The sequence below is a fragment of the Sebastes umbrosus genome, chromosome 2, assembly GCF_015220745.1.
Source record: "Sebastes umbrosus isolate fSebUmb1 chromosome 2, fSebUmb1.pri, whole genome shotgun sequence".
Taxonomy (NCBI): domain Eukaryota; kingdom Metazoa; phylum Chordata; class Actinopteri; order Perciformes; family Sebastidae; genus Sebastes; species Sebastes umbrosus.
The window spans coordinates 18,186,041-18,212,532 of record NC_051270.1 but is presented as its reverse complement, the minus strand read 5'-3'; the positions used below and the strand labels follow the sequence as shown (position 1 = coordinate 18,212,532).

Here is a 26,492-nt window from a genome sequence, read left to right as displayed (position 1 = left end):
AGGACACTCTGTTCATCCCACATGATGGCGAAGACTGAGCATCTCTTCAACACAAAAAAGAATCTTCTCAAAAGAGAAATTCAAATCAGTATTCAGTTGTCTCATAGAAATACCAGGAGATGCTACCAGCACTTCGCAGAGTGGTAGTGTTGATGCCGCTAACTGAAAATATGAGGTGCTTCTTTCTCTTTAGTCTTAAAATCAAAAGTCACGTGCATGCCACAATGAACCACTGTATCGAAGAAACATTGAATAGCTTTTGAATCATATAGGATAATGACTAAGTGGAATAGTTTTCCAGTTTTTATCTAACATATTCAACTTCAACACAACACTAGGACTGTTGGACTATGATAAACTGTCAGTGCTAATGTGAATGCATTTCTGCTACCTGATTCCCCTTGGCAAAAACATTTTCTTGTTTATAGTTTGAAAATATTTCTGTTGTAATCTGCCTAATAGATTTTGGCATGTCATAGCAGCAAAAGCACAGGTGTAATTGATAACATTAAAAAAACACTTCAGTCCATTTAGATGAGCTAGTTCCAGAGTCCTGGTATTGTGCATGCTGGCTCACTAGCATGACTTACTGGGACAAAACACAATGTGTTTCACCTGTGCTTTTCATGCTATGACAAGCCAAAAGTATATATCTTCTATAACGGATTTCATCTTGATTCTGGAAATATTTGCTTCACCTGTGTGTACTAGCAGCAGTAGTACTACTAATAATATATAATAAATATTACTATTTGTATTAGTATTATCATGAAACACAAGAAAATTGCTGGCCAATTTATGTACACATTAGCATAAAGGCTGTTCAAAGTTCTTCAATGCAGATTGAGCCGACATCTGGAAAATAGTCCAGTTCAGAAGATGTGGGTTTTAAGGTGATGTTTTTCATAAATAGGCCGCCATTACTGTATTCATTTACCAACATTTTGCATTTAAACTAATTTCATGGTGAAAGTTTACTCCAGACCCTGATGAGATAAAATACCTTCATCCATTAGGATCTGAAATTCTGTGTGATAATGGTAACCATCATTTTATATGATTTACTATTTATGAATGCTATGGAATAATGGGTGGAGAGGTGATTTTACACCTCAACATCAGCTTACTATTCATGTGGAGTAGCATTTGGCCAGCGTAAACAGCTGTATGATATACTGTATCTCGTGTAGCTCTGGAGACACATTTGTCAACAAAATCAGGGGCCTGGAAAGATGTAGGTCTTTACCAGGTGGGAGGATCTAACAAAAAGACGCCTCAAGTTACATTATGGAAAGTGTAGGATCCAGATGTTTTGGAGTTTTGGTTTAATTAAATGTCAGGATATCTCACCCTGTATTGATTTTGACTTTTCTTTTTTCAGTCTTTTTTCTTATGAGTTCCCCAACTTTATGGAAGTGCAATTGTAAATCGCTGGGGTACTATTTTTAGTTAAAAGGTGTTTGGACAGTTTTTAACATGTGAGCATACTATAGCATTCTCAGGTTAATATTTCATCTACAATGTTGATACATACATACAATTCTGTTCTACAGACAAATGAAAAACAAGAGTGCACCCTGAGTAAATTCAGTTTAATAGTACAGAAGCGATGCTGTGGAAAATATAAATGCTTAAATCAAAGAAATGCTCCAACATATACTATAGATCAAGGATTCGTAAAGTATAATGTTGATAAGCTTAGGTGTGAGGATAAATGTATTTAGATTTATTTTGGGGAAAATATTTAAACAACACAATTTAAAGAAACAATGTGTAGAACTGACAGCTAGCATTTGAAATGGGTAACAGCAGGCCAAATTCAAAACATTAGAGCTGTGGCACGTCTGCTCCTTCAGTGTGACTGATAGCAGTTAGCGCACGTTTTTGCAATTTGAGGGTTACCTTCTAGACATGACCGCATTGGCCTCTGGCCAACAGCAGTAGTCGGAATCACTTCACCGGCTGTGTGAGAGATGTGCCGAGGCTTTTTAGGTCGGGTAGAATCTAACGTTAACATCATGTCTGTTTATCCAGTTTGTTTGCCTGCTTCTATGGCTGCAGAATACTGTGACTGCATGCCAATTTGTTTCATATGTGGCAACAGGGTGTTGAAATGGGCCGTGGACGGATCACACCGACCAAAACAAAAATATTCCGGACGTTTCGGACCGGAATGGAAACAAAGGAGAACATACTGGACATAGCATTGTCGTCGGAGAAGCCAGTATTTCACTTTTGCATGTTTCCTTTATCTCTGATGACATATCATGGTAATTTTATGATTTATTACAGTAAATATAATACATATCAGTCCTTTAAATTAAGATTCAAACCATTTTGATAGAGCATCACCATATGATTTCCACATAGACATGCACGTACAGTATACAGTATATCGTGTAAACGGTTCGGGAGGTGGACTGCCTTACCTTGACATGTTGGAGACGGGGCTTCAAAAAGCAAATGGGAATTGAGTCTACACATCAGCTCTGCCTTCCCAACCAGTGTGTATCCAGGTAAACAGCGGTATTTCACAATATCACCTGACGCGGGAAAATAACAAAACCTCTATTAAGTCATCACAGATTATACATTTAAAAAGTGTTTCTGCAGAGTTGAGTCTTGATGATTGTACAAGTAAAACTCCCTGTGCAAAATATATTGAAAGGTAGATTCAGGCTTTTAAGTCAATATGTTTATACTCACATACCTAGGATATTTAGCATTAAAGAGACTGAGTTTGGGGGAATATCCTCAAATGGTCTTTGCCTGAGTAGTGCACATTATTTAATCTATTACATCTGATTTGTGCAAGAAATTGATCTCTTTACAGCTACAACAGACAGGTGGAACAATTACAGCAACCAATAACTCTCTCAATATAACAAATTGGTGACCTATAAGATGTTTATTTTCTAAGTAGAGAGTTCCAAAAGATTTAGCATTTTTGTTTCTCCATTTTGAGAGGCAAAGTTTGACAGGCATAACATCTCAAAAGGGGTGGAGATCTACCACCTTTGTCTGGGTCCAGACCTTTGAATCCAGCCACTCCAATTCTGTCTGATATCAGGCAACTATACCACCTGTCAGCTACTGTAGATGTAATGCTTGCTTCAAACTTTGCCCAGGAGGCATACAGTATAGCGTGCAAGCTCACAGCATGGGGCATGGACTTTAAAATTGTTGAACAGAACAAACAACAACATTCAGCCTTTCCTTGAGCTTGTTCACAGATTGTATAATTGGCTATTAGACAGACTGACTGACAACAAAGCTGGTGATGTCTCTGAGGTGCTCCATTCTGCCAGGTTTTGTGAATGTAAAAGTCACAGTATATGCACTCCAATGTTCGGAGGGCTTGGGAGATTTCTTTGAATGATTATCCCAAACTAGCTCCCTTTGGTCTTTACTCTGTCACAGAGAATGGCTTCACTCTAGCTGTGAACAGGTGCAGGCCTGGCGCTGCTGTGGCGTAGTACAAGTGGCAATTACTATTATAACACTCTGGTGTAGTACTATCACTCTCTGGATCACTGTTGCATTTGTCTATGTCCTGTTTGGAACATTATATCTTATGACATTTTTTTAATATCAATATGAGTGCTAATGAAGTCTTCCATGATGCTGAAGTTTGATCAATGCACTTTAAACGTCTCTTTAAAAAGGTCAAAAATAAAAAAAATCCCCCAAATCAACAAATCATTAAAAAAATCAACTAACTTTTTTGAATTCATAAAAAGTTGACATTTTAAAACGTGAGTTTTCTGCAGAGAAATGATTGTAAACTATTCCAGCAGTGACTAGGCTCTGCATACTACCGGCAGGGTAAATTGATCTTGCTGGGGTTTTATGATTTTTTTCTTCTTCTCAAAATTACAGTTCCTGCTGATCTAAAAGGTCACCAAACCTAGGAGTAAGATGTTTTGAGCAAATCACAGAACACACAGCTGAGGGAAAAGGGAGAACTTGACAAGCGATTATTTCTCCCAAAATAGATGTTTTTCAAAAGCTATAGGGAGACCATATTTCATGGTACATTTCAACACAGTACATTAAGTAGAAAGAGGCTGGTCCAAGATTTGTTCAGCCAAGTTCAACACAATTTACACGATGCATAAAGAAAACAAGACTATGGTTAAATAAACAGTTAGTTGTTGAAATAGTGCTATTTATTAACCATAACTAGCTCATAATGATGTTACAACATTTATTATAAATACCATTAAGACAATTTTAGACTTGTTGGGAGGCTTATTTTCTCCATTGATGGAGCCAGCTGTTTCCCCATCTATCTATCCATCCACCCATTCATCTACATATTGCATGACAGGATTTTCCTTTCTGAATCTATCTCTGTTCTGTATCTTTTCTGTGTGTCACAGATACACATGCACACACAGTGGTACCCTAAATGGATTTTATTTGAGCATGTGGCTCAGCTTCACTAATAAAGCAAAATATAATTAACAGTGACAGACTAACGTTAGCCTGCTATATTTAGATTATGCATGTACAAAGTAATGTGGCCCATTAGGCATTAGTAGAGTAATTTACAATCAGCAGAATAATGACCTCCTAGAAGCCTGATTATGAGTTTGTCAGTCCCGTCAGGTAGGACTCACTTTGATATTAAGATGTACCAGACAAGATAAGGTTGAAAACAGTCATTTTGAAGAATACTCAGAACAACTTGATTGAAAAAAATGTCAAGCAGGTTCAGCTGTCTTGTTCTCAGTAAAACTGTCTTGTAGGTTATTCTATTATGGTGATTGGTTATTATTTTCTGGGGGTTTTTTTTAAAGTATTTTCAGTTTTGGCAGTAAACTGGTGCAACAGCAGCACTTTCATTCACCTAAGACTTAGTCAACCACTGATTAACTAAATCAAAAGGTCATATTATTATAAATCAGGATTATTACCTATCTGGAAGTCTTCATCTTCAAAGATCACCTCTGCATTCTCCACAACAGGGGGAGTAGAGCATTTCTTCAGACGGTAGGCTGGAGAGAGGTGCAAAACATGCAAGCATTGACACACTTTCGTATTTGTGATAAGAAGGGGGGATCTGTTAAGAGTGTGTCTTTTATAATCTTTTGATAGTTAAATCAATGTGCATGAACCAAAGAAACTACAACCGGCAAACAAAGATGTTGCCTCACTGTTCTTCATTCTGTTGCTGTAAAGGAGTTTATTGACATCATCAAAAGCAAGCAGTGTAATTGCCTCTTTTGAAAGAGCATCCGTGTGGAGAATGGGACAGTGGATGTGATTTGTGATCTTTATTATTTAAAATATCCAGGCAGTTCTTTAGAGGCAGTCACGCTTGTATCATGGCGTTATAGGGGATATGACTTTGGCATGAGGTTACATTGTGTCTCAGACTGTTCCAGCGGCCACGTAGGCTACTGTGAAGGTTGGCCTCTGTTCACCAAACCTGAACTAGGGCTTTAAATGTTGCATATAATGTGCACGTTCATGTCTTTCACATGCTAAGTCTACATGGTGACCTTGCGTTAACTGTAAATTGACAGGCTCTTATTATCTAGTATGAATAGTACATTATAAATCAAGTATGCATCTCTGGGCAGCATGATTCAAAATGTAGAGGGCAGGACCGTATGTATTTCCCTGGAAGTAAAAAAAAATTAAAATGTAATAATATTAATAATAATTTCAGTATAAACTGAAGAGTCTGTCAAGGTGGCCTTGTGGGTTCAGATCATCATTAATTTTTCAACTTTTTCTATTTCTCTACCTGCATATTGAGGGAGAATGAGAAACAAGTGTTTTCAAGTGTGGATGATCTTTTCAAATAATGATTCACTGGTTCCATAAGCAACTAGAATTACCGCCTCATGGTAATATATACCTCCGCCAACCAGTCGAGGTGCAGTTTACATCCATGTCTGTCCAAAATGTCATCACTTCATCATTTTATCCTATTAGACGTTTGTGAATAATGTGTCAGAATTAGCATATGAACTCTTAAGTTATTGCCAAAAACAGGTTTTGTGAGGTCACAGTGACCTTGACCTTTGACCACCAAAATCTAATGACCTTGTTTATTCTTCCAAATATTAACGAAGGAATGGAAAAAGCATTGGAAGAATGAAGTGAAAAAAAAGAAGAAAAGAGGAAACACTAGCATCTCTATCGCTCTCTTTTTTTTGTATTGTAGCAAGTACTGCAAAGCACTACCCACCCTCATACTGAGACACTATCAAGATATAATGTTTGATTGCATAAAACTAGTTAGGTATTCACAAATGCAGATGTTTGAGTTAAAAATATATGTAGAAATGTTTAAACAACTATGCATTAAGTGGTAGTTAGCAGTGTAAATACTTGGTTCTTGGTATATCTGTCCCTATAACTGTGTTCATATGTAGCCATTTTGACTCAGCCTGTTCAAGGCGGGACGGTTGTGCCTTTATTCCGCCTTGTTGTGTTAAAAGTCACGCACCTTTTGCTCCTGTGATGGTATCTAAAATCACACACTGGGTCGGCATTATGCCACCGTTGTTTGGTTCAGTGTGAAAACGCAAAGCCGGCGTAAAGGCGGATCTTCTACAGTATATGGCAGTATTGCAGAATCTCTGTGTGAAAGGGGCTTGTGTTTAACTGTATACAGTATATGCCGTACACGTACATATAAGCGTATTTATATACTGTAGGTAAATGTGTGTGTGAATCTGTACCATGGAAGTTGAGAATGAAGAACCCTCCAGTAGAAAAGTCAGAGTGAAAGCGGATCAGGACCTTCGGGCTGGTACTGTAGGCCGACTCCAATGCCGTGTTGCCACTGAAGACACCCAGCTGAGGACAAGACGTATCTGAGCCGTCCCTAAATACACAGAGAGAGAGAGAAAAAAGACAACTGACGATGCTTAAACTGGAAGCAGGATACATTTGAACAATTGCAGCAGAAGGATGGAGAGAGAGAAACCACATAACAGTTGGCAGAAGGATTACTATGCATATAATGTAGAGATAACTGTTTCTCTGATTGACTTTTACTACACACATCATTCATTCTTTTACATGACAAGGAAAGCCATTACACTAACAATATTCAACAATGTATTTGTCATATGTACTCAATATTCACTGTGCATATGTTCAATATGCACAGTGAAATCGGGGGATGACATACTCTAGAGGATGTGTTAAAATGCTTAAGTACTATAATAATAATTAGCACAAGTGTAAAAAAAATAAAAGGATTAGAAAAAAGAATATAATATCAAAGAATAAATGTAATTTCTTTATATTATATATCCTTTATATTTTATTGCAAAAGGGAATATTTCTGGCAAAATTCTAAAAACTTGCATGCATTTTTTTTTGGTGTGTTGCCATATAGAGAATTTCTCATTCATGTTATATCAATGGCACATTAGATGTTATGATTGGCAAGATTTCAAACAAACTGTCTAAGAGTAAAAAGATTATGTATGTAAGCAGTGTAAAGAGGGCACTTTGGCAGACAACAATGCATGCCACTTAACTCCCTCACTGGGAATGTCTAATTTTTCAACAAACATAATACATTATTATTATTATCATAATTGCAGATTCTACATTTAGGTACTTAAAACAAACTCTCACAGTGTCGAGTACTGATCAAGTTAAACAGTCTGACTCTGAGTAACATGGGACTATGAAGATGACCTGATATTGATTTAGCTTCTAACTCCACTATAGGTAACCTGAAGGTAACTGTGGAAACATCCTGCACTGTATCTGCTCTAGTTCAACCTCCATTAGTACGGTTTGCAGCAGGTTTTATTTTCTCTTCTTTTTCTGTGTGGAAACGTATAGATTGTTCTCATTGATTTGCCTGCAAAACTTCACCCCCACCTCACCCCAAAAAATATTTTATTACAAATCTACGATCATATCAAAAAGTGTCTGTGTAGATTCCTTATAGAGAAATGGAAATCCATAATAGTGATGAAAAACTTATATGGCTACATTGATCTGATTATTAAAACCATACTGAATAAACAAACTGCTGATGGTGTCAGACATCAACAACGTGCTGGTACGTGTGTCTACCACGGCTCAAAGGACAGGTCAGGGGTTGGGATCAGTTTGGACTTCTTATGAAATGCTAGTTGTGGATTTGCTTTCACTGACTAGATCTAATTACAGTGAAGAAGAGAAACCAAAAAGCAGCCTTCGTTAATAAAATAAAACATATCTGGTACGTCCACATGCTTGTTCACTGAACGGGCAGCAAAAATATTTTCTTTTTTTCTTTTCTTTGCCTCGTTTCACCCATTTCAAACAAGTTCATTGAACAAAGCCCTGGATTAAAGGCTTAACTTTACTCATTAAATATTGAATGTTGCTTAAAGGTTACATTTTATAAAGTTCTTAAATGCCCAGTTTTAGGGTTTTTAATGAACATGCCATTGGATTAAACAAGGGTTTTAAAATTTTAATTCATGAAGAGTGCCTGGGATCTCTTGGCTCCTCAATAATTCAAGGCCTTCTGAAGGTGTTGGAGCTCGTTTGGAGGATCAAAATGTGCTATTTGGGTCATTTAAATTAAAACTGAGGTAGAATTTTGTGGCTCTGTTTTTACTTGCTGAAAAATACACAAACCCAATATTTTTTCAGATGCAATTTAATTTAATAAAACATGTTTTTGGGGAGTTTATTATCTTAAGTTATTTAAAAAAAAAAAAAAGCAACAAGCACAGTGAAAACTTGGACTTGGCTTAAAGTGTTGGTTAGTGACCTTTGCTTCAGTTAAGTAATGTGATCCTTTGAAAGCCATTTAATGAAGTCAGTACCCTCAAGCCATAATTTTCTATCTTGTGAGAAAAAAAGCTGCTGGTGTGAATCTTAACACCTGCTGTAACAACATGGTCAGGACGAGCGAATGCGATATTCTCCCACACATCTTAAGTAAGCCTTACCTCTGGAAATGAAGATTAAAAAGTTTGATTTATTAAGATTTATCTACTCTGTCTATCTGCTATAGGTGATTGACACAAGCACAGTGCACTTGAGAATAGGCTGGGATTGGGAGGAATACATTAACGGAGCGACAGGGACTGAAACCGATTCGCCACCAACCACAACACTTATTCACTTTACAGTAAAAGCAGTTTGCCACAACACTCTCAGAGACCAACGATGGAGACAAGAGTGAATCCACCACAAAAGCCTCTTTGAAAGTAAACTGATGTCATTATGCAGAAGATGCAAAAAATACCATGTCAAAGAGTTAGAAGAGACTGTATAAAAATAATACTATACTGATATTATAATAGATATTTATGGAACTTTGTTTATCAAAATATTGGGATGTATCTTAAATGAAAGGCTACATTATAGCTGAGTGCTGTCATTTTCTGAGCTTGTATGACTATACAGCATTTCCTCGTTGAGTGAAATAAACAATGCACTTCATTCATCATTTCTACATTGATTTTTTTAGCACTAGGAAGGATGGAATATTATTTAAAAGCCCCAAATAGTACACAAATATTTTAAGCATAGAGTATAAAAAAATACTGTTTGATTTTGTCAAATCATTTGCCTCTATAGAATAAATTTGTATCAGTCAGGTGATTTGAGTGAGTATACGGCATCATAAACTACTGTGGTGTTAGCTCCATAGCACACTGTTAGAAATGGTTCAGTGATATTAGGCAACAAGCCAAAACTGCAACTGGTGGCAGACCAAAGAGACAGTTTGGCTTCAGTCCCTGACATCTGGATGTAGCCGTCGTGACATAAACCCCAGGGGTATACAGGGCACAAAGCAGAAGACACACAACACTGAGATATGGCATACACAGGACATCGTGATGCACAAGGCAAAAGACATTCATCACAAGTTTGATTAATGAGAAACCAGAACACGGAGGCTGGCGGAGGAGGAAATCAGCATAACCACTGACAGCAGCGCTAGAATGAATGATCAGGGAAGTGAAAGTGTAGGCTCCTCAGATATACCTAATTGACTTGTTTGAATGTGAGGTGATTGTAAGTCAACTGTTACTGATGGCATTGCACGAATGCAATGCTCAGCCTGAACTAAAGCAATGCTCCAGGAGCACATTACTCTCAATGTCATTTTACGTTCATTGCTCTGCATTTGTAATACACATAAAACACTTTTTATATGTACAGTGACTATGTGGAAAATGAATATTGAAACAATAGTAGGCTTGCTTTGGTCTGCTTATTCAAATCCAGTATGACACATTTTGTCATCAAACTCTTAAAGTTAACCATTCAAAGTTGCATATTTAATAGAAAGTATGATCCCAATCAATTTCTTATTAACCCAGTAGCTCAAAACAGGGCATATTGTGTCTCTACTCATTCTCTCTCCAACTGAATTACGAAATCCAAACAGTCAAATGAGAAAAGCAGCGTCTCGGTTCTTCTGTGCTATTTGCACGTATTTAAATTAGGTAATATGCATGAATTTAGCACAAAATAGGCCCCTTTCAATGCAAATGGGACTCAGTGCAAAAACAGTTCAATTCACAAAGATCAGTGCTAACAGCCACACACAGTTACAGTGAAATTATTAGCGTCTTCAGAGAGTTGGTGGTAACTGAAGCGCTCAAACTCATTTATTTTGGGATGCAGTGACAGGATGCAATGACAGTTGTGCAATGAAAAATAAATGAATAAAGATCCCCTACATTCATGAGAAAGAAAATTAGATTTACATAATCAATGAAGTAAATGCGCGCAGCGTTTCTCTTAATGAGGAGACACACTCATCGTCTCTGCTGCTGTGGTATCGATGCAGGTATTTAATAAACAAAAAAAGAAATGTCTCAAATGCAGCGTCAACGTCAATGTTTTTTTAACTTGCACGGTTGGGCAAGTGGGTCAGAAATCTACTTGCCCAAAGTAAATTTTTATCCGCCTTGCTCTCAAACTTGCGGAAAACTGCACAATACATGGTTGTATTTTCGCCCACATCTTCTCTAACACCACCCAACTAAACTCCTGTTTCCAAGATAATTGAAATCTCGCTTGCACTTTAGCTCATAAACTTTGTGTTTGACTTAAGTGCTGTACAGTGTTAAAACAACAATACAATAGAAGGCTCGCTCCTTAGCTACTGCCATCATCAGCTCCGGAAAAAAACGACGTGTTTAATTCTTTGTGAGTTGCTAAATTTACTTGCCCAACGTGGCATTTGACTTGCCCTGGGCAAGCCTTATTGTTGAGCCCTGAAATGTCTCGAAAAACTCTTAAAATAAGAGAATGTAATTATTATTTTCCTCATTAATGATGTATTATTCACCCACCTGCATGTGAGGCGTTTATGAGCACAATGACAGGAGAGAAGTTAAATGAGCCCGAGTTCGACCGTGCCTGGTCTATATGGTCCGAGACCGGTCCGCATCAACTTAGCGTATCGCGACCTGTTGGGACCCGACGGGTATCTGGCTCAAGCCGACTCTCACCCCTCACAACCGACGCATTGGCCTCAAGCACATTTATACTTTGCCACACGGGTAATTACAATCAGTTGCAAAAAAGGGCAAATTGTGTTGCACTCAGCTGCAAAACTTTATGGGCGTGTTAGCGTTATAATATCATAGGCGCAATATCTTTTGTGATTCAGACCTTGAGACGGGGCAGATAGCGGCTGCAAATGATGCGCAAATCATGGTGTCTTCAGCAGCCGCAATCCTTTGGCTCACCCACTCTACATCTGTCAAAGGCCCTAGAAGGTAGATGCTGTCCCACTGGCTCTGAGCAAAGCACTCTTCTCTACAGTGTCGGAGAAGTCAGTCACTTCAGTCACTTCCAAATATATTCATGTGTTGGAGATATAGCTCGATGGAGCGGTGCAACAGTCCATCATTTATGCACTAATCTCACATTACAGATGTCTTTTGGTACCCTACAATCTGGAAATGTGATTTTAGAATTTTGTTCCCCCGTGAAATGTGACAAAAACACATGAATCACCAAAATCAATTTGCAACTGCATAATGAGTCGATGCCGTGCCTCTCCATAGCTATATCCATGGCTCTGGTAGCTGTTGACATTGAAAGCGAGTAGTAGTATGTATTACTTTTCCACTGCCTGCATTTTAACTACTCACTCCCCAGAGTTTGACTCTTGTGCCTGAAAATAAAATACCGGCCTCACCCTAACACCAAATATTTATTTTCTAAACCAAATGATGACAGTGCCAAAATCCTACTTGATCTTAATGTTCTTGACAATAAATGAACTCTTCTATATTATTTTTTATCAAACTGAAATTATTAGATGAGAAATTTCTCTTGGACTGATCCAAACTTGTCAGATCCAGCCTAGTCCCGTTGGATTTGTGGACCCAGCTCCATCGCTCCTTTCATTACATTTCCCACTCCCCACTGAATCTCATCATTACTGCCAGAGCTCCCGAGCCCTCTCTGGGTCTGCGTATGGCCATGGTACTGAGTTAGATTGAATTGGTCAGTGGTCCCATTGTAAATGCATTACTCTCACACTCCCTATTACAATCTTACCTCCACACTGAATCCCATTATTACTGCAGGAGAGCCAGTGTATGCATAGCACAGAGTGTATATGCGTGTATGTATTAGGAGTGTATGGAGCTGTGATCCCTGTGTATCATCCATGCCATATACAGATCCATATGGGGTTTTGTGTATGTCCTTGTATGATGAAGTCATAAACAATTGACACATATTGATATATACCTTTGTACGGGAAAGACTGTGAAAGATGTAATGAATAAAAACACAATCAATGCCAGGAATAAGGTTACCACCAATAAGTCTGTGTGAGAGCCAGAAAGAGATGAGTAAAAAAATAGAAGTAAAAGTTGATACAACTTCTTATTAGTGTGCAGAGAGTAGACAGGATATAAGTAAATTCGAGACTTACCCGTCAGTGATGCAATGAGTCCCAGGATAAAGGGCAACATTGAAAAGAAGCTTATGCATTTGTGTGTGTATATGTGAGTGCACATAAGTTCAAGTGTAAGAGTACCCAGACTCACCAGACAGCGATGTAATCAGTGACAGGCTCTGTCTGCAATAAGGTAAAGTTTATATAAACTCCATGTCCGTGGGGAACAGAGATGAGCCAGCTGCAGTCTTGGGAGTTGGGGTATTCATTGGGATACTGTGGTGAATAGATTGTCCCGTTTTCAGCTGTGACATTATAGCCACAAGGAGCTGTAAAAAGCAGAGTTATGAGATTATCTATTTGCAAATTTTTCACTTTCTTCTAACGTGCTAGACCTGCAAGGATCACGAGACAAGAATAACTGTAGACAGTGAGGAATATAATTATCATCATTATTTGTAGTAGTAGAAGGAGAAGCAGCAGTAGTAGTAGTGTTAGCAATTAAGAGAAGAATTATCGTGCTCCTGATTTATAGAGGAAATGATCCGAGTGACGCAGGAATATTTACTTTCTACTTAACTGCTTACACTGCTGGCTTGTGATACCGGTGAAAGATGTGATTAAATTTACAGAAATTCAATTAGGATAACAACATTTTCTAAATGTCTAGATTTTAAATTACCATTGGTACCTGAGGGATGGGGTTGTTCTGAGGTAAAATTGATAACAACGCATAAGTTACAACACAACATAAACTGGCTAATGTGATAGGTGTACATTTGTTTTACATCTTAGGGGTACTTTCACATCAGGGACCCAGGCCCAGATACGAGCACACTTGACCCCAAAGTCCAGTTGGTTTGATTAGTGTGAAGGCTCCGTACTGTACATTACCAGTCAGGGAGTAGTTGTGAAAGGGCAGGCTTTTCTCAACCTCCGCCGGTCTCCTCCGAAATCTGTATATGCACGCAGCATGTGCCATAAAGTAGGAAGGCAGGCGAGAGGGTGATGTTTGTTATTTTATTTGGCTAATTTAATGGTCTTCCTCTGAAGAACGAGAGCCGCTCAGCGAGCAGCGAGAGAGAGACAGACAGGGAGGAGACAGGGTGTAGAGACGGCATATTTTCACATCTAACTCGGTGAAATAAGGGTTTATTTCGAGCAAACCAGAGTTGTTGATTGTTGGAAAGACTAACAACATCGTGTTTTACAATGCTCTGCCATTAGAACAGCTGATCTCAACATAAACAAATACACGTGGATGATGACGCAAGTGTACTCGGGTACACTTTACTAATATTAAAGCTCAGCAGCAGGGGTGTGGAGGGGGGGCAATCGTACTCGGGCACTGTACAAATCAATCGTACCTAATATGAAAACACCCTCAATTTTGATCATGGTACATACTTTTAATCCATAGAAATACATTCATATCAAAAAGTTATTGGTTGTTCTTACCCTCACAGCGTGGAAATGGGTGATTCCACTTCCGGTTGGTCCCGTGCAGGCATGTTAGCACTGGGTGTCCGATCAAAACGTAACCAGGGTAGCACTGAAAAGTTACTGATTGTCCAGCGCTGAAGTCACCGTTGACGATGTCACCGTTGGGGAAAGGAAAAGGGTCCTGGCAGTTTTGAAGTTGATAGGCTAAAAGAGAGATGAAGAGAAATGACTATCAGTGTGGAAATACTCCAGTTTAATTCAGGTTTACCTTATTTATAGGTGTCAGGAAAATATAACAAGCTGCTCTTTGGCGAACAGGATAGTAAGGCATACAGATATACTCAGATTTAACAAATACAATGTAGTTGTACATTTGTTCCTCGGCATTCTGCAGATAGTCTTACACAGCAGTCTTTTATGCCTACCTCCCAAGTCCCAAAATGACAATTGCAATTCAGTGCATTCAAACCATTTTTCCATCTACATCTAATGGACTTGAAGGGGTATTAAAAAAAAACTATCCCACAGAGGCTTCCAGTTGTAAATGCAGCAACATCAATAGATTTCCTCTTATACAGTTATCTGGGACATGCATGCAGACTGTCTGACAGAAGCAGGATCTAAGAGTGCATACAACACAATCAAAGCACAGGATGTGTACATGTATAGGCTAGAACATCTCAAGTCCAGATGGGAGACGCCACAAAGGATGCTTAAGAACGTCAGAACTAAGATCCCATGAGACTTTAAAATACCGACGGGTAAACAAATATTGACAAATCTAACTGGACATTGTGGAAATACTGAAGGGAACAGAAAAACAAGTGGCGACAGATGTAGAGCTCCCATGTGAACGCAGCACTGAGGGGAAGGAATATGAGAGGATACAGAAATACCAGGGGCTGAAAGAGGAGCTAGAGAGAATGTGGGAAATGTGAGCCAAGGGTAGTCCAAGTGGTAGTGGGAGTACTTGCAGCTGTGAAACTACAATCAAGAAGGTGCAATGTCAGAGTGCCAAACACTAAAACCGGAATTCAGAGCTCCCTTAAGATTTTATTAGCGACGATTGGGTCGAAACATCACAGTGAGGGTACTTTCTATTGATTTTTTTGACACTTATCCCACTGAGGTTTTGTAGATGTGCACACAGCAATTCAGCCTTTTGAACCCTATACCACCTAGGCTTTGGGTACAGAACCTGAGCTTGTTTCATTGAGTGGTGCAGGGGTGAAATGAATGCACCCAGACTGGAGCGCTACCAATTGTGCTCATTCAACACAATTGAGAGTAACATCATGAACCTCTGTGTGTATTGCATCCTCTTGACGAAGATCTTTGCTGTCAGGTGAAAAAAAAGCATCTGATGCAACTTTATGTGAGGAAACATGTCTGCAAGCTCCACGCGCCAACAGTAGGAGTAAGGAGTGACAAGAGCTGCAGTGTTAGGGGAATTGGTCATTGCAAATTGGGAAAAAAAGGGGGAAGAATGATTACGTGCATGTGAGTGTGGGTTAGCTTATGTGTAAGTGAGTAAGCCTTGTTCTGCTTATGCTGGCGTATAGGCCCACAGTGCATCTCTTGTGTCTTTGAAGTGAAGCACTTAGGGCTACAAGTAAAGCCTGCTGGACAAGATGCCAGTCTCTCACATGGGCTTACTAACAATCCATCTCTTTTAATGATGAGAGGAAAGCCACAAGGTTTTTTAAGTCTTTAGCTTGACTCATCCACAGATCAAAGCTCAAAACCTCATAGCAATACGTTTTTTTCATCCTACCCTTCATTTCTTGGAGTTGGGAAGGCATTGTAATTTGGTGACTTGGTTTGGATGTTAATTTATTCTGAACATTTGAGCGGATCATTCCTTTTTTCTAAATCATTTAAGCAACTATTTTGTGTTCCCAAATGTAGAGAAACTAAACAGTAGGCTCAATTTCAATACAGGTCTGTTCTCTCAGCGTCCCCTGAGGGGCCGCTTTCAACTGGAAGCGCCCGCGGTAACACCTCAGGGTTTGTGGCCTTTCGTGTCTGCAGTAATCGCCTTAAAAACAAATGTTAAAAATCACACGTGAACTCACCCTGATAGTTCAGTTTGAACCCCGGCCTGTTCTCTGAGTGGTCACTGTAGAAGTGGATGATCGTCAGGTGGGTAGTGCTCAGCAAAGGTGGTGGGATCTGTGAGCCAGTAAACTGTCCGATGAGAGCAGAGCTGTGCTGTGGTCCAGCCCTGACCTCTAGGAAGTCATGGTTGTCTTCAGAGGAGAAGTTCTGAAACTGAATATGGGCTCCTAGAATACAAACACAGATTATAATAGACTATAAACAATACATAGTAATATATAAAATTACAGTAAATTTGTATTCCCAACAGGATATTTAATAGCATGTCATATAGGTGGCCTAACATTTATGGATCTGAGGAGATTTTACATTACATGCAACATAAAAACATGTTGTATGCATAGAGACCAAGTACAATAATCTGCATAATAATCTGCACCAAAGATACAACTGCAATTTTGTTGACAATAAAGCTGTCTTGTTGTCATTTGAGTATACTATAATCATTTGTGAAAATGAAAGTCAAATATCATATCAACTAAAAACTAGCTATAACTACACACACATGTACGCCATGCGCACAAAACGATATAAAATGTGTCCTATTCAAACCATCAGTTACTGTATTAAGCAGCACACAACATGTGTCAGCCTCCAATTAAACATGTGGTGAATCTTTCAATAAACCATGTGTTGCTGCTGCAGAGTTTAAGCTAAAAGAAAGCAGGTCTGTGTTTCTCCACTAACAGATGTGCTGGAAGTGACACATCCTTTTTAGGAATGCTCTTCCATCCCATAATACTTACCATATCCAGTTGGCAGGGTGATTTGCCAGGTGCAGTCCAGGTTGCCGGGGTAATTGCCAGGGAAACCTGGACTGAGTATGACACCGCTCATCTCAGACAACACCCCGCCGCAACGAGCTGACAACACAGGCAGAGCAAACACATCGTTAAAACAGGCGACGCATGAGCAACGTACAGAAGAGATCATCACTTTATCCTCTTTGCTTCAACACAAAGGTCACACCACAGCAAAAAAAAAAAAAAGACATGTTTGAAAATACAGCAGCAAACATCAACCATAAGGGTTTGAGCACCCTTTCAGGAGGACAGAGGCCACTTTATTAGGTACATCTGTACAGATTAATGCATTTTAATCAGTCAATAAACAGCTCTGCAACACTGACAGCTGTTGTTGCCTGTTGGGCTTGAGTTTTCAATGTTATGATTTGAGCATATTTTTTATGCTACATGCAGTACCTGTGAGGGTTTATGGACTATATTTGTCATTGTTTTGTGCTGTTAATTTAATTCCAATAATAAATATTTACATATATTTGCATAAAGCAAACTTATTTGCCCACTCCCATGTTAATAAAAGTATTAAATACTTGACAAATCTCCCTTTATGGTACATTTTGAAGAGATGAAATTAATTAATTAATTAATTAATTAATTTGCGATTAATCACAATTAACTATGGATAATCATGCGATTAATCACGATTAAATATTTGAATCGACTGACAGCCTTAGAATGAACACCTCTCAGACAAAGATTTGTTTGTCAAAAAAAAAGAAATTGAAAGGCATTGTAAAAATAGACTTTATGACAGAACAGCTGTATTGAATTGGAATATATTGTACAGGTGTACCCAATAAAGTGTCCACTGAATGTAAGAGGTTTTATTGAAAATGTTTTTCAAATATCATATTATTTTGAAAATACAAAAGACTTATGTAAAGGGTTATGGACATGATGTAATTGGCCACTGCTAATACAAAACATATTGTTTGACTGTTTTGTTATTTGTCTTGTATTCCCAGTTTAGAGCTTTAAGGTAGAGTTAGATACAGTAATACTCTGTAGCAAATAAGGTGCATTAAATATAAAAAATAAATAAATAAATTATAAAACAACATAGAGAAAACAGCATCAGGTTCATTTATTTGTTGATAACCAAAGTATATGAGACCAATTATTAGGAAACAGGATATCATGTTTGAAAATTCAAATCTAGATTTTATAGGGGCTCGGACCTTGTGTGCTGAATTTCTGTATTTCCCTGAGAACAAACGGTGACAGACATATACTTTAAATCTTATGGCACCCTGTTATGGCGCACCCTTCTATCGACAGGTTTGGACATGATTTGGTTGACTCACGTGTCTCTGACTGAAATAGGAAATGCTGGATTTGATACATACTGAAGGAGGCTGTGGCTGGGCTAACTTTAGTTACTCCTGACATGTCAAGATTGACTTTAACTGGAATTGGCTTCCCAGACCTGCTACAAGTTTTCCCCAAACACAAACATCAATGTAATCAAGGTCCCTTAACTCTATTGCAGAAGTTAGGAAGCCGTGGCTCTCAGCACAAGGCACACAATTCTGTTTGTATCCAGCGGGCGTATTGATCTTGTGTACTATTAGGACTTGCTTACTTCCTCAAATCTGATTACAAGGCTCTAACACTAAATATGCCAATTGAATCATAGTTAAGAACTACACTTTCTCATTCAGCCATTATTTATTTATTTAATGAAGAATTAATATTCCTGTAGTATGTTACTGTGAGTGTAATTTTATAAAATATTCAACTGCAATATTATATCATAGTACTGTCTCAGCAACTAACAAGTCTTTATATTGAAGAAATTGTGATTTACTGACTTGCATCTAGTTTCTACTTTAAAGGATGATATCCATTATAACTGACTATGGTCTTGTCTTCTATGACACTAACACTGTCTTTTATTACCCTCAATATGGACAATAAGCAATACAAATTAATCAAAAAGTAGTTTTCCAAAGAACTCTCTTATGTGACCATAAACCTGTAACATTATTGTTCACATCTCTAATCTACTGGAATGCTTCTGTCACTTTGCAGTGCAGGCTTGGAGGTTCAATGTGAACCTCACACCTGCAGGACATATTTTTATCCCCTTAGGATCGATCATTCATAACACAATTTAGCCAGCAGAGCCGAGTGTGTGTGTGTGTGTGTGTGTGTGTGTGTGTGTGTGCGTGTGTGTGTGTGTGTGTGTTACCTATGCAAAGAGGAGGTGGGTAATTCCATCGACGCACAGTCCCAGGCATGCAGGAAATGTGAGAGTGGCCCTGAAAGTGTGAAAGTGATAATACAGTGGGTTAGGTTCAAGAAGAAAACACACTGTAAGGAATATTTTACATTTCATGAGTAAAGTGTGTTTGTTTTTCTTTTCTTTTTTAAGTCAAGAAAAAAGTGGAGAGAAGTGAGCAATCATGGCATTTTCTAAGATCGGAAATTAGATATTTTACTTCATCTAAAAACATGATTATAATTTTTTAGTGTATCTAACTAAAGTTAAAATGTGGAAATGTCATAATTTGCAGAATTCTGCTGCACAATATTTAGTCTGCTTCAAATAAACAACATTTGAAAATCACATTTCTGTTGAATTAATACCAGCCACAATATGGGAAAACCCGTAGTTAATTATGTTCAATCAGTATCTAAAAATATACATTATATATTAATAGATGTGTTTATTGGTCAGTCTGTGCTCATTACCTGTAATGTGTACCCGGGTTCACAGGTGAATGCCACCACCTCATTGACCATATATCTGTCTCCTGCTTTAATGCCATTGGCTGGGATCATTGGCTCAGGACAGGTAGTAAGACCAACCGCTACAAAAACAAAACAACATAAACACAATGAACTATGACATTACTATTATTTGGCACAAGTGAACTCTGGACAAATTACTTGAGCCGTTTATAAACAGAAAATACAGAAAATATGATATGATCATCACTTATTTAAGTTCTAGACGACTTACCCAACATTCCTGTCTTGACCTTAATTATCAAGCTTATCATGGCCAACTAAATTGACTTTATTCTACACTACAATGACAGCAAAACAAGTTCCCTCTTCTGTTCTCCACCTTGTCTTTGCTTCTGTACTTATTAAGAACAACTTTATCATGCTTTTCCCGTCACCTCTATGTTACCTTCCTCTTGAAATGAAGACACCTAATTTCCGTATACAACACTTGTTTGCATCCCACAGGGTAATAGTGCATCTGAGTAAATTAAAGTTTTTCAACACATAAGAGAAAAGTACAGTATTTAGATTAATGTGATGAAGAACTAAAGTGGCAGATTCATTTACAAATGCTCATAATGTTATTTTTTTCTAATACACAAGAGTCTATTCATGAATTGACGGCTAGTACAATAAAAATAAAGAAGCTTGTACGTCGTCAGCGGTGACAGCGACCTTTGAAATGTGCTTAAAAATATGCGAAGGTAACATAATGACTTTGGTTGTGTATTCCCAACCCAATAAAGGTTAAACACATCCTTAATAAGTTTGACAGCAGCCAGCCCTTCATCAAATAGTATCGGTAGGGGTGTGTCTCTGTGTGTGTGTGTGTGTGTGTGTGTGTGTCAGCTTGTGTGTTTCACTTGGAAACTTCCGCAGGAGACTGCCCTGGAGCGGTTACCATGGCAACACAGGGGTGGAAGAGGGATAGAGTGAAAGAAGGGGAGAGAGAGGAGTGAATGTTTGTGTGTGTGTGTGTGTGTGTGTGTGTGTGTGTGTGTGTGTGTGTGTGTTTGTTTGCTTGTGTGTCTGGTCTTGTTGGTTCATTATCTACCTTCCCACCAGCAAAACGATGTGATCCCACTGAGCTCTCTCACACACACACACGCACACACGAATCCAGGTGGCCCAGCCCCAGTGTATGACATTTGTGAGTGTGCCTGCGTGTGCATGACTGACTGTTACATGAGTGTGTGCTTGCTGCGAGGGATGAGGGGGACTTTTTTTAGATCGAGCGTAAGTGAAAAAGCTGCATGAGACCGTAACTTGGAGACACACACCCATGCACACACAGTGTGTTATTAGGCAGAGCATCAGCAGGCTGTCAGGACAACTGATCAATGAAACTATTCCATTTGGCTGACCATCTCTCTCTCTCTCTCTCTCTCTCTCTCTGTGCGTGCTAGCAAACTGCTCCCTCTTTTCCCTGGTTATGACAGAGCAGTGATGCTCTGTAAAATGCTGACAATACCACAAACCACCCCACTAGGGCCACTAGACTCCAACTAGACGGTGTCAGCACTTAAGTCTAACTGACTGGATTTACTATAGTTCTGTTTCGCTTTATTTGAAGACAGACAAGGGAGAGAGATGTCTCACTCGACTCTACCCTTAAGAGGAAAGGCCCTTTAGTCAGCTTAAAATGATGAGAACATCATCACCACAATCATTCACGTGTCCCCAGCAGATGATTCTGTCCACTTATACAAGCTAGCACATTACTACAAAACTGACAAGGAGAACTTTAACAGCACAACAGTTGTTTTTCCTGTTTCTACAGGAAACATAATGGGGAAAGAAAAGACAGTAGAGCTGCAAGAATTAATCGATTAGTTGTCCACTATTAGGCGACACGGTGGTGCAGTGGTTAGCACTGCTGCCTCACAGAAAGAGGGTCGCAGATTCAAACCCGGCTTGGGGACTGTGTGGAGTGTGTGTAGAGTTTGCATGTTCTCCCCGTGTTAGCGTGTTTTTTTTTTAGGTACTCCGGTTTCCTCCCACAGTCCAAAGACATGCAGGTTAATTGTTGACTCTAAATTGCCCGTAGTAGTGAATGTGAGCGTGAATGTTGTCTGTCTCTATGTGTCAGCCCTGTGATAGTCTGCCGACCTGTCCAGGGTGTACCCTGCCTTCGCCCAATGTCAGCTGGGATGGGCTCCAGCCCCCCGCGACCCCAAATGGGGTAAGCGGTTACAGATAATGGATGTCCACTATTAAATTAATCGCCAACTATTTTGATGATCAATAGGAGTAATTTTTTTAAAGAAAAAAAAGTAAAAATTCTCTGATTCCAGCTTCTTAAACGTGAATATTTTCTGGTTTCTTTACTCCTCTATGACAGTAAACTGAATATCTTTGAGTTGTGGACATTTGAGGATCTTATCTTGGGCTTTCAGAAACACTGATCGTCATTTTTCGCAATTTTCTGACATCTTATAGACCAAACAACTATTCAATTAATTGAAAAAATAATCCCCAGATTAATCAACAATGAAAATAATAGTTATTTGCAGCCCTAAAAGACAGTACAGTGAAAGATCAGTGCACAACACATATTGTGTCAGAAACAGTTCCAGAGATAGTTTACACTACTCCAGGTTTTTGAGTTGACAATTATTCATTGTGACTTTAAAGACCATAAAGTGAAAATCATTAACAAGAGTCTATTGTTTGAATGTACTCCAAGTCTTTTTGAGTAGTGGAAGTGTTCACAAAGAGAATCAGCACGAACAATCTTCTGAGGGCAAATAATAATGTTGGTGTCTCTGTTCATGTCACCTACTGAACAGGTACGTTGGCCGATGTCGGCAAAACTTTGTGTTTAATGAAAAAAGTTAAAAGCCTACTTTGTGACGAGACCTCCTGTAAAGAACCTCTCAGGCAAACTTGGAACACATTCTGCTGCAGATTAAAGTGTTGACACTCGTTTTGAGATAAGCAAAGCTACCATCGGAGTCCTGCAAGAGCTCCTATGGCGGCGTAATGTTTGATATATATTTTTGAAGGTGATCTTAGAAAAACTTCAGTTCACAGCATGTTGCATTTGGACTTGGTTTCTGTGATATCCGTAAACAGCCTGCTTGCTGACTAACATTATGAAACCACATGTAATGTTTTGGTTTTATCACATAAAAGCAGATACTGACTTACACACAAAGGCAGAAACACCAATAAATACCTATTCCGAAATCTATGTGCATACTGTAAATTTGTTTTAAAAAAAAGAGAGAGAGAGACCCAGACTGAAAAAGGACAGCCAGACCTGATTCGAATCGACCCAAAACAGCAAGAGAGAACGGTGACAGCAGCGTGATGTTCCACAAATAAACAAAAATTTAGCTGCATTTCACAGTCTCCATTTTTATCCTGTTATGATTATGATTCACCATGTGATCAGAGCTGATACAAAGTATGCTGGGATCCACTCAGGTATTACACATAGTGGCACATAGACCCACGACCTGATTAGACTGAATATAATTTAAACTCAGCCTGACTCGGGTCTCAAGTTTGGTGTTGGTTGCAAAGCACTGAGAGGACCCATGAAGTTCCACTGAAAAAGTCTACTCTCCATTGCAAACTAGGGGACATGATAGAGAAGGAAATCCCCAAAACTGCCCTGAACTCAATTACATATGTGTTGCAGGCCTGAGCAACATAAATGCTGGAACATAAACATAGAAAAGTGGCTTGACCCAACACCGAATACCATTTTTATCTGAGGATTATACTGTATAGGAAGCTCAATGTAAGTGTCACACATGGATCTGGCACATCCAGTAATAAAAGTCATCCTAAAAGATAAAATAGACATGATGAACTGTCCCTAAAACTGACTAGTCTTTCAGGTTCTCATTCCTAGTGATGGCATTTTGATGTATAGAGCTAAAAAAAAACAATATAGAGCATCGACCCACAAACGTGTGCACTCACCTACACACACACACACACACACACGCACACCAATAAACACGAAGAATTGTGCGTGCAAACACACTAATGCTCTCACACATACTCACAAATGGGGACATGTTCATTGATCTAGAAGTGATTCTAAGCTAAAACAACTACAAAGGACAGAAAAGCACAACCATGGCCTGACAGGTGTGTACGTGTGTAAATGCATGATGTTAATATCAATGTCTATACCGTTGTCTGTCTACACATTTGTGTGTGTATGTTCCTTTATTTGGACTTATGTTCATGTATGACACAAGCAAAAGCACTTGTGTATGTGCATGAACATGTCTGAGTCTGATGTGTTTCCATTTATGTCCCTCTAGGAGTGTGTCCTGTGTGTGTGCATGCTCTAATTTGGGTCTCAGTACGTTTGTGTATGCTCTCGGGCAATACCAGTTCAGGTCACTGACTCTTGTTATTTCATGTTGAATTTTTGGTCGCAACGATGTGTGTGTAGGTGTGTGTGTGTGCTCAAGTGTATGTGTGTGTCTCTGGGTTTATGTGCATTTGTGGCACCCAGTATTCTCGAAAGCTTTAACTTACTCTTGTATTCCAGGTGAAAACCTGCTGCCACCACACTGATGTCACTCTGAAAGTGCAGAAGGAGCTGATTGGACGTTGAGTTGAGGAGGGCGGGAGCAGTGGTTCCTGTAGAAGATAAACATACGACAGATTATAACAAAATAGCATCAAAGTTTATGCAACAACACTGGGCATACATGAAGACATTACGTTGAACACAGATGATGACACTTTTTCAGCAAGCACGATTTTGACCATAAGTATTGTTTAAATCCCAAGACCAGCTGGGAAATTATGTGTAGAAAAAGGTGAACCACCCCTTGACCTCTGTGGACAGCTAGCATTTTGGTGTCCTTATGTGAAGCAACCCTCATCTGCCCCGGTGAAGCTGCTCAGTGGCCAACATCAGATCACTGTGGTTATAGCGGGCAGGTCCCTGGTGTGCTTTCTAGAGAAGGGCACAGTCATTTGTGTGTGTGTGTGTATGTGTGTGTGTTGCCCTATGGGCGGCATGTTTTATGTGTGATAGGAGTGTGACAGGTATGTGCTTGGGGCAGGTCACAGGGGAAACTCCGCTGGGAAATTGTAAAAGGTTAGATCATTCTTTATCCCTCGCTGTCTTCTTCCTCTCCCTCTTTCTTCCATCCTTCACTCAACCTTGTGGTGAAACTCTTCCCTTCCCTCCCTTCCTCCTTTCTTCTCTTCCTTTCGCTGACTGCCTGGAAAGCGGATAAATTCGAAGTCTTTTTTGACATTTATTGTTTACTTAAGCCATATATCATGTTTTTTGGTATTACAACTCATCCATCATAAATCTCCAGTGTAAGCCGTATGTGTGTGTATCTATAGTCCAAGACCTGTCATATCTAATTCATCATAGATCTTGTGTGTGTGTGTCTGTCAATCTATATGTGTGTGTGTGTGTGTGTATCTATAGTTTAGGTGCTGTCATATCTCATCCATCATACATCTCTGGAGTGTTTGTGTGCACAAGTTTGTGTGTGAGCATATTGTCATACCAGAAAATGACCCTAATTTAGGAGCTGTCATGTCTCCTCCATCGTAGATCTCCAGAGAGTCCCAGTTGTGCTCAGTAGCAAACGTCATCACTTGGATCTAAACAGCAAAAAATGAAAATAAAATGAAAATAACAACCTCCAAGTTTCTATGCGTCTTCCATATTTATACATATTTATATATAAGTGTATACATATCTGTACCTGTATGCCAGCCCCTTCACTGACGTGAATTCTCCACAGACAGTTGAGACTGTTTGGGTAAGGTTCAGGATAGCCAGGAGACAGTATTGTACCGCGACGTTCAGTCAAATTGCCACTGCAGGGAACTAGAATGGAGACATAAAATATGAATTTCTTGGCAAAGTGCATTAACTAAATAGCTAACAGATAAGACAGGTTGTTGGAATATTGCTCTGCACACCCTGGGACAATATGGTGTTCAAAATTACCACTACAGGGAGCCGGAGAGAGAAAATATGATAAACATTATTTATGGTATAAACCGAGGTGACAGTTGAAGCTGTTTGCAAAGGGCCTGCTCTCAGCAGAGAGAGATATCATGCAGGCATACGTTTAGCTCGTTAGGATTAATGTCATCCGAACTCTCATAGTACTGGATGATTCAAAGGTGGACTGATTTCTTAATATATATGTTGGGTACATTTCTATACATACATTTCTGGGTTAGCTTTACCTAAACAGGAAGGTGTTGTTGCATTCCACTGTGCGAGGGCACCTGGTACGGCCTGGCACCAGATAGCACTGGATCCTTTCAGTAGATACCCTGGATTGCACTCGAACCGAACCACAGAGCCAGCTGAGAACTCTGAGCCGATCCGCCTGCCGTACCGAGGCTCTGGCACCGAACTGCACTGACTGTCACTGGTGCGAGGCACAGCTGCAATGATGATGGTAATTATACGAGAGGAAGAAGGAGAGAAAAAAACAAAAATATAGTTCTCAGTAGAGAGATATTGAACTTGAATTCATTGCAACTGTTTGTAACTGTAAGTATGTGAGAAAAGTACATACATTTTA

The 26,492-nt window shown here is 39.1% G+C and overlaps 1 protein-coding gene across 3 annotated transcripts in view; it reads right to left on the bottom strand.

Annotated features, from left to right (window-relative positions):
* LOC119478662 (CUB and sushi domain-containing protein 1-like) overlaps nt 1-26,492 on the bottom strand; it is a 460,060-nt gene that overhangs the window by 51,485 nt on the left and 382,083 nt on the right. For all 3 annotated transcript variants that reach the window (XM_037753555.1, XM_037753563.1, XM_037753571.1), the window contains 13 exons: nt 26,149-26,352; nt 25,656-25,780; nt 25,455-25,551; nt 24,457-24,561; nt 19,915-20,033; nt 19,412-19,481; nt 17,164-17,280; nt 16,375-16,584; nt 14,315-14,503; nt 13,008-13,185; nt 6,699-6,844; nt 4,920-5,000; nt 2,430-2,543 (listed from right to left, as the gene is read on the bottom strand). In XM_037753555.1, the coding sequence (XP_037609483.1) occupies nt 2,430-2,543; nt 4,920-5,000; nt 6,699-6,844; nt 13,008-13,185; nt 14,315-14,503; nt 16,375-16,584; nt 17,164-17,280; nt 19,412-19,481; nt 19,915-20,033; nt 24,457-24,561; nt 25,455-25,551; nt 25,656-25,780; nt 26,149-26,352 (1,755 nt within the window). The remainder of the gene's footprint in view (nt 1-2,429; nt 2,544-4,919; nt 5,001-6,698; nt 6,845-13,007; nt 13,186-14,314; nt 14,504-16,374; nt 16,585-17,163; nt 17,281-19,411; nt 19,482-19,914; nt 20,034-24,456; nt 24,562-25,454; nt 25,552-25,655; nt 25,781-26,148; nt 26,353-26,492) is intronic.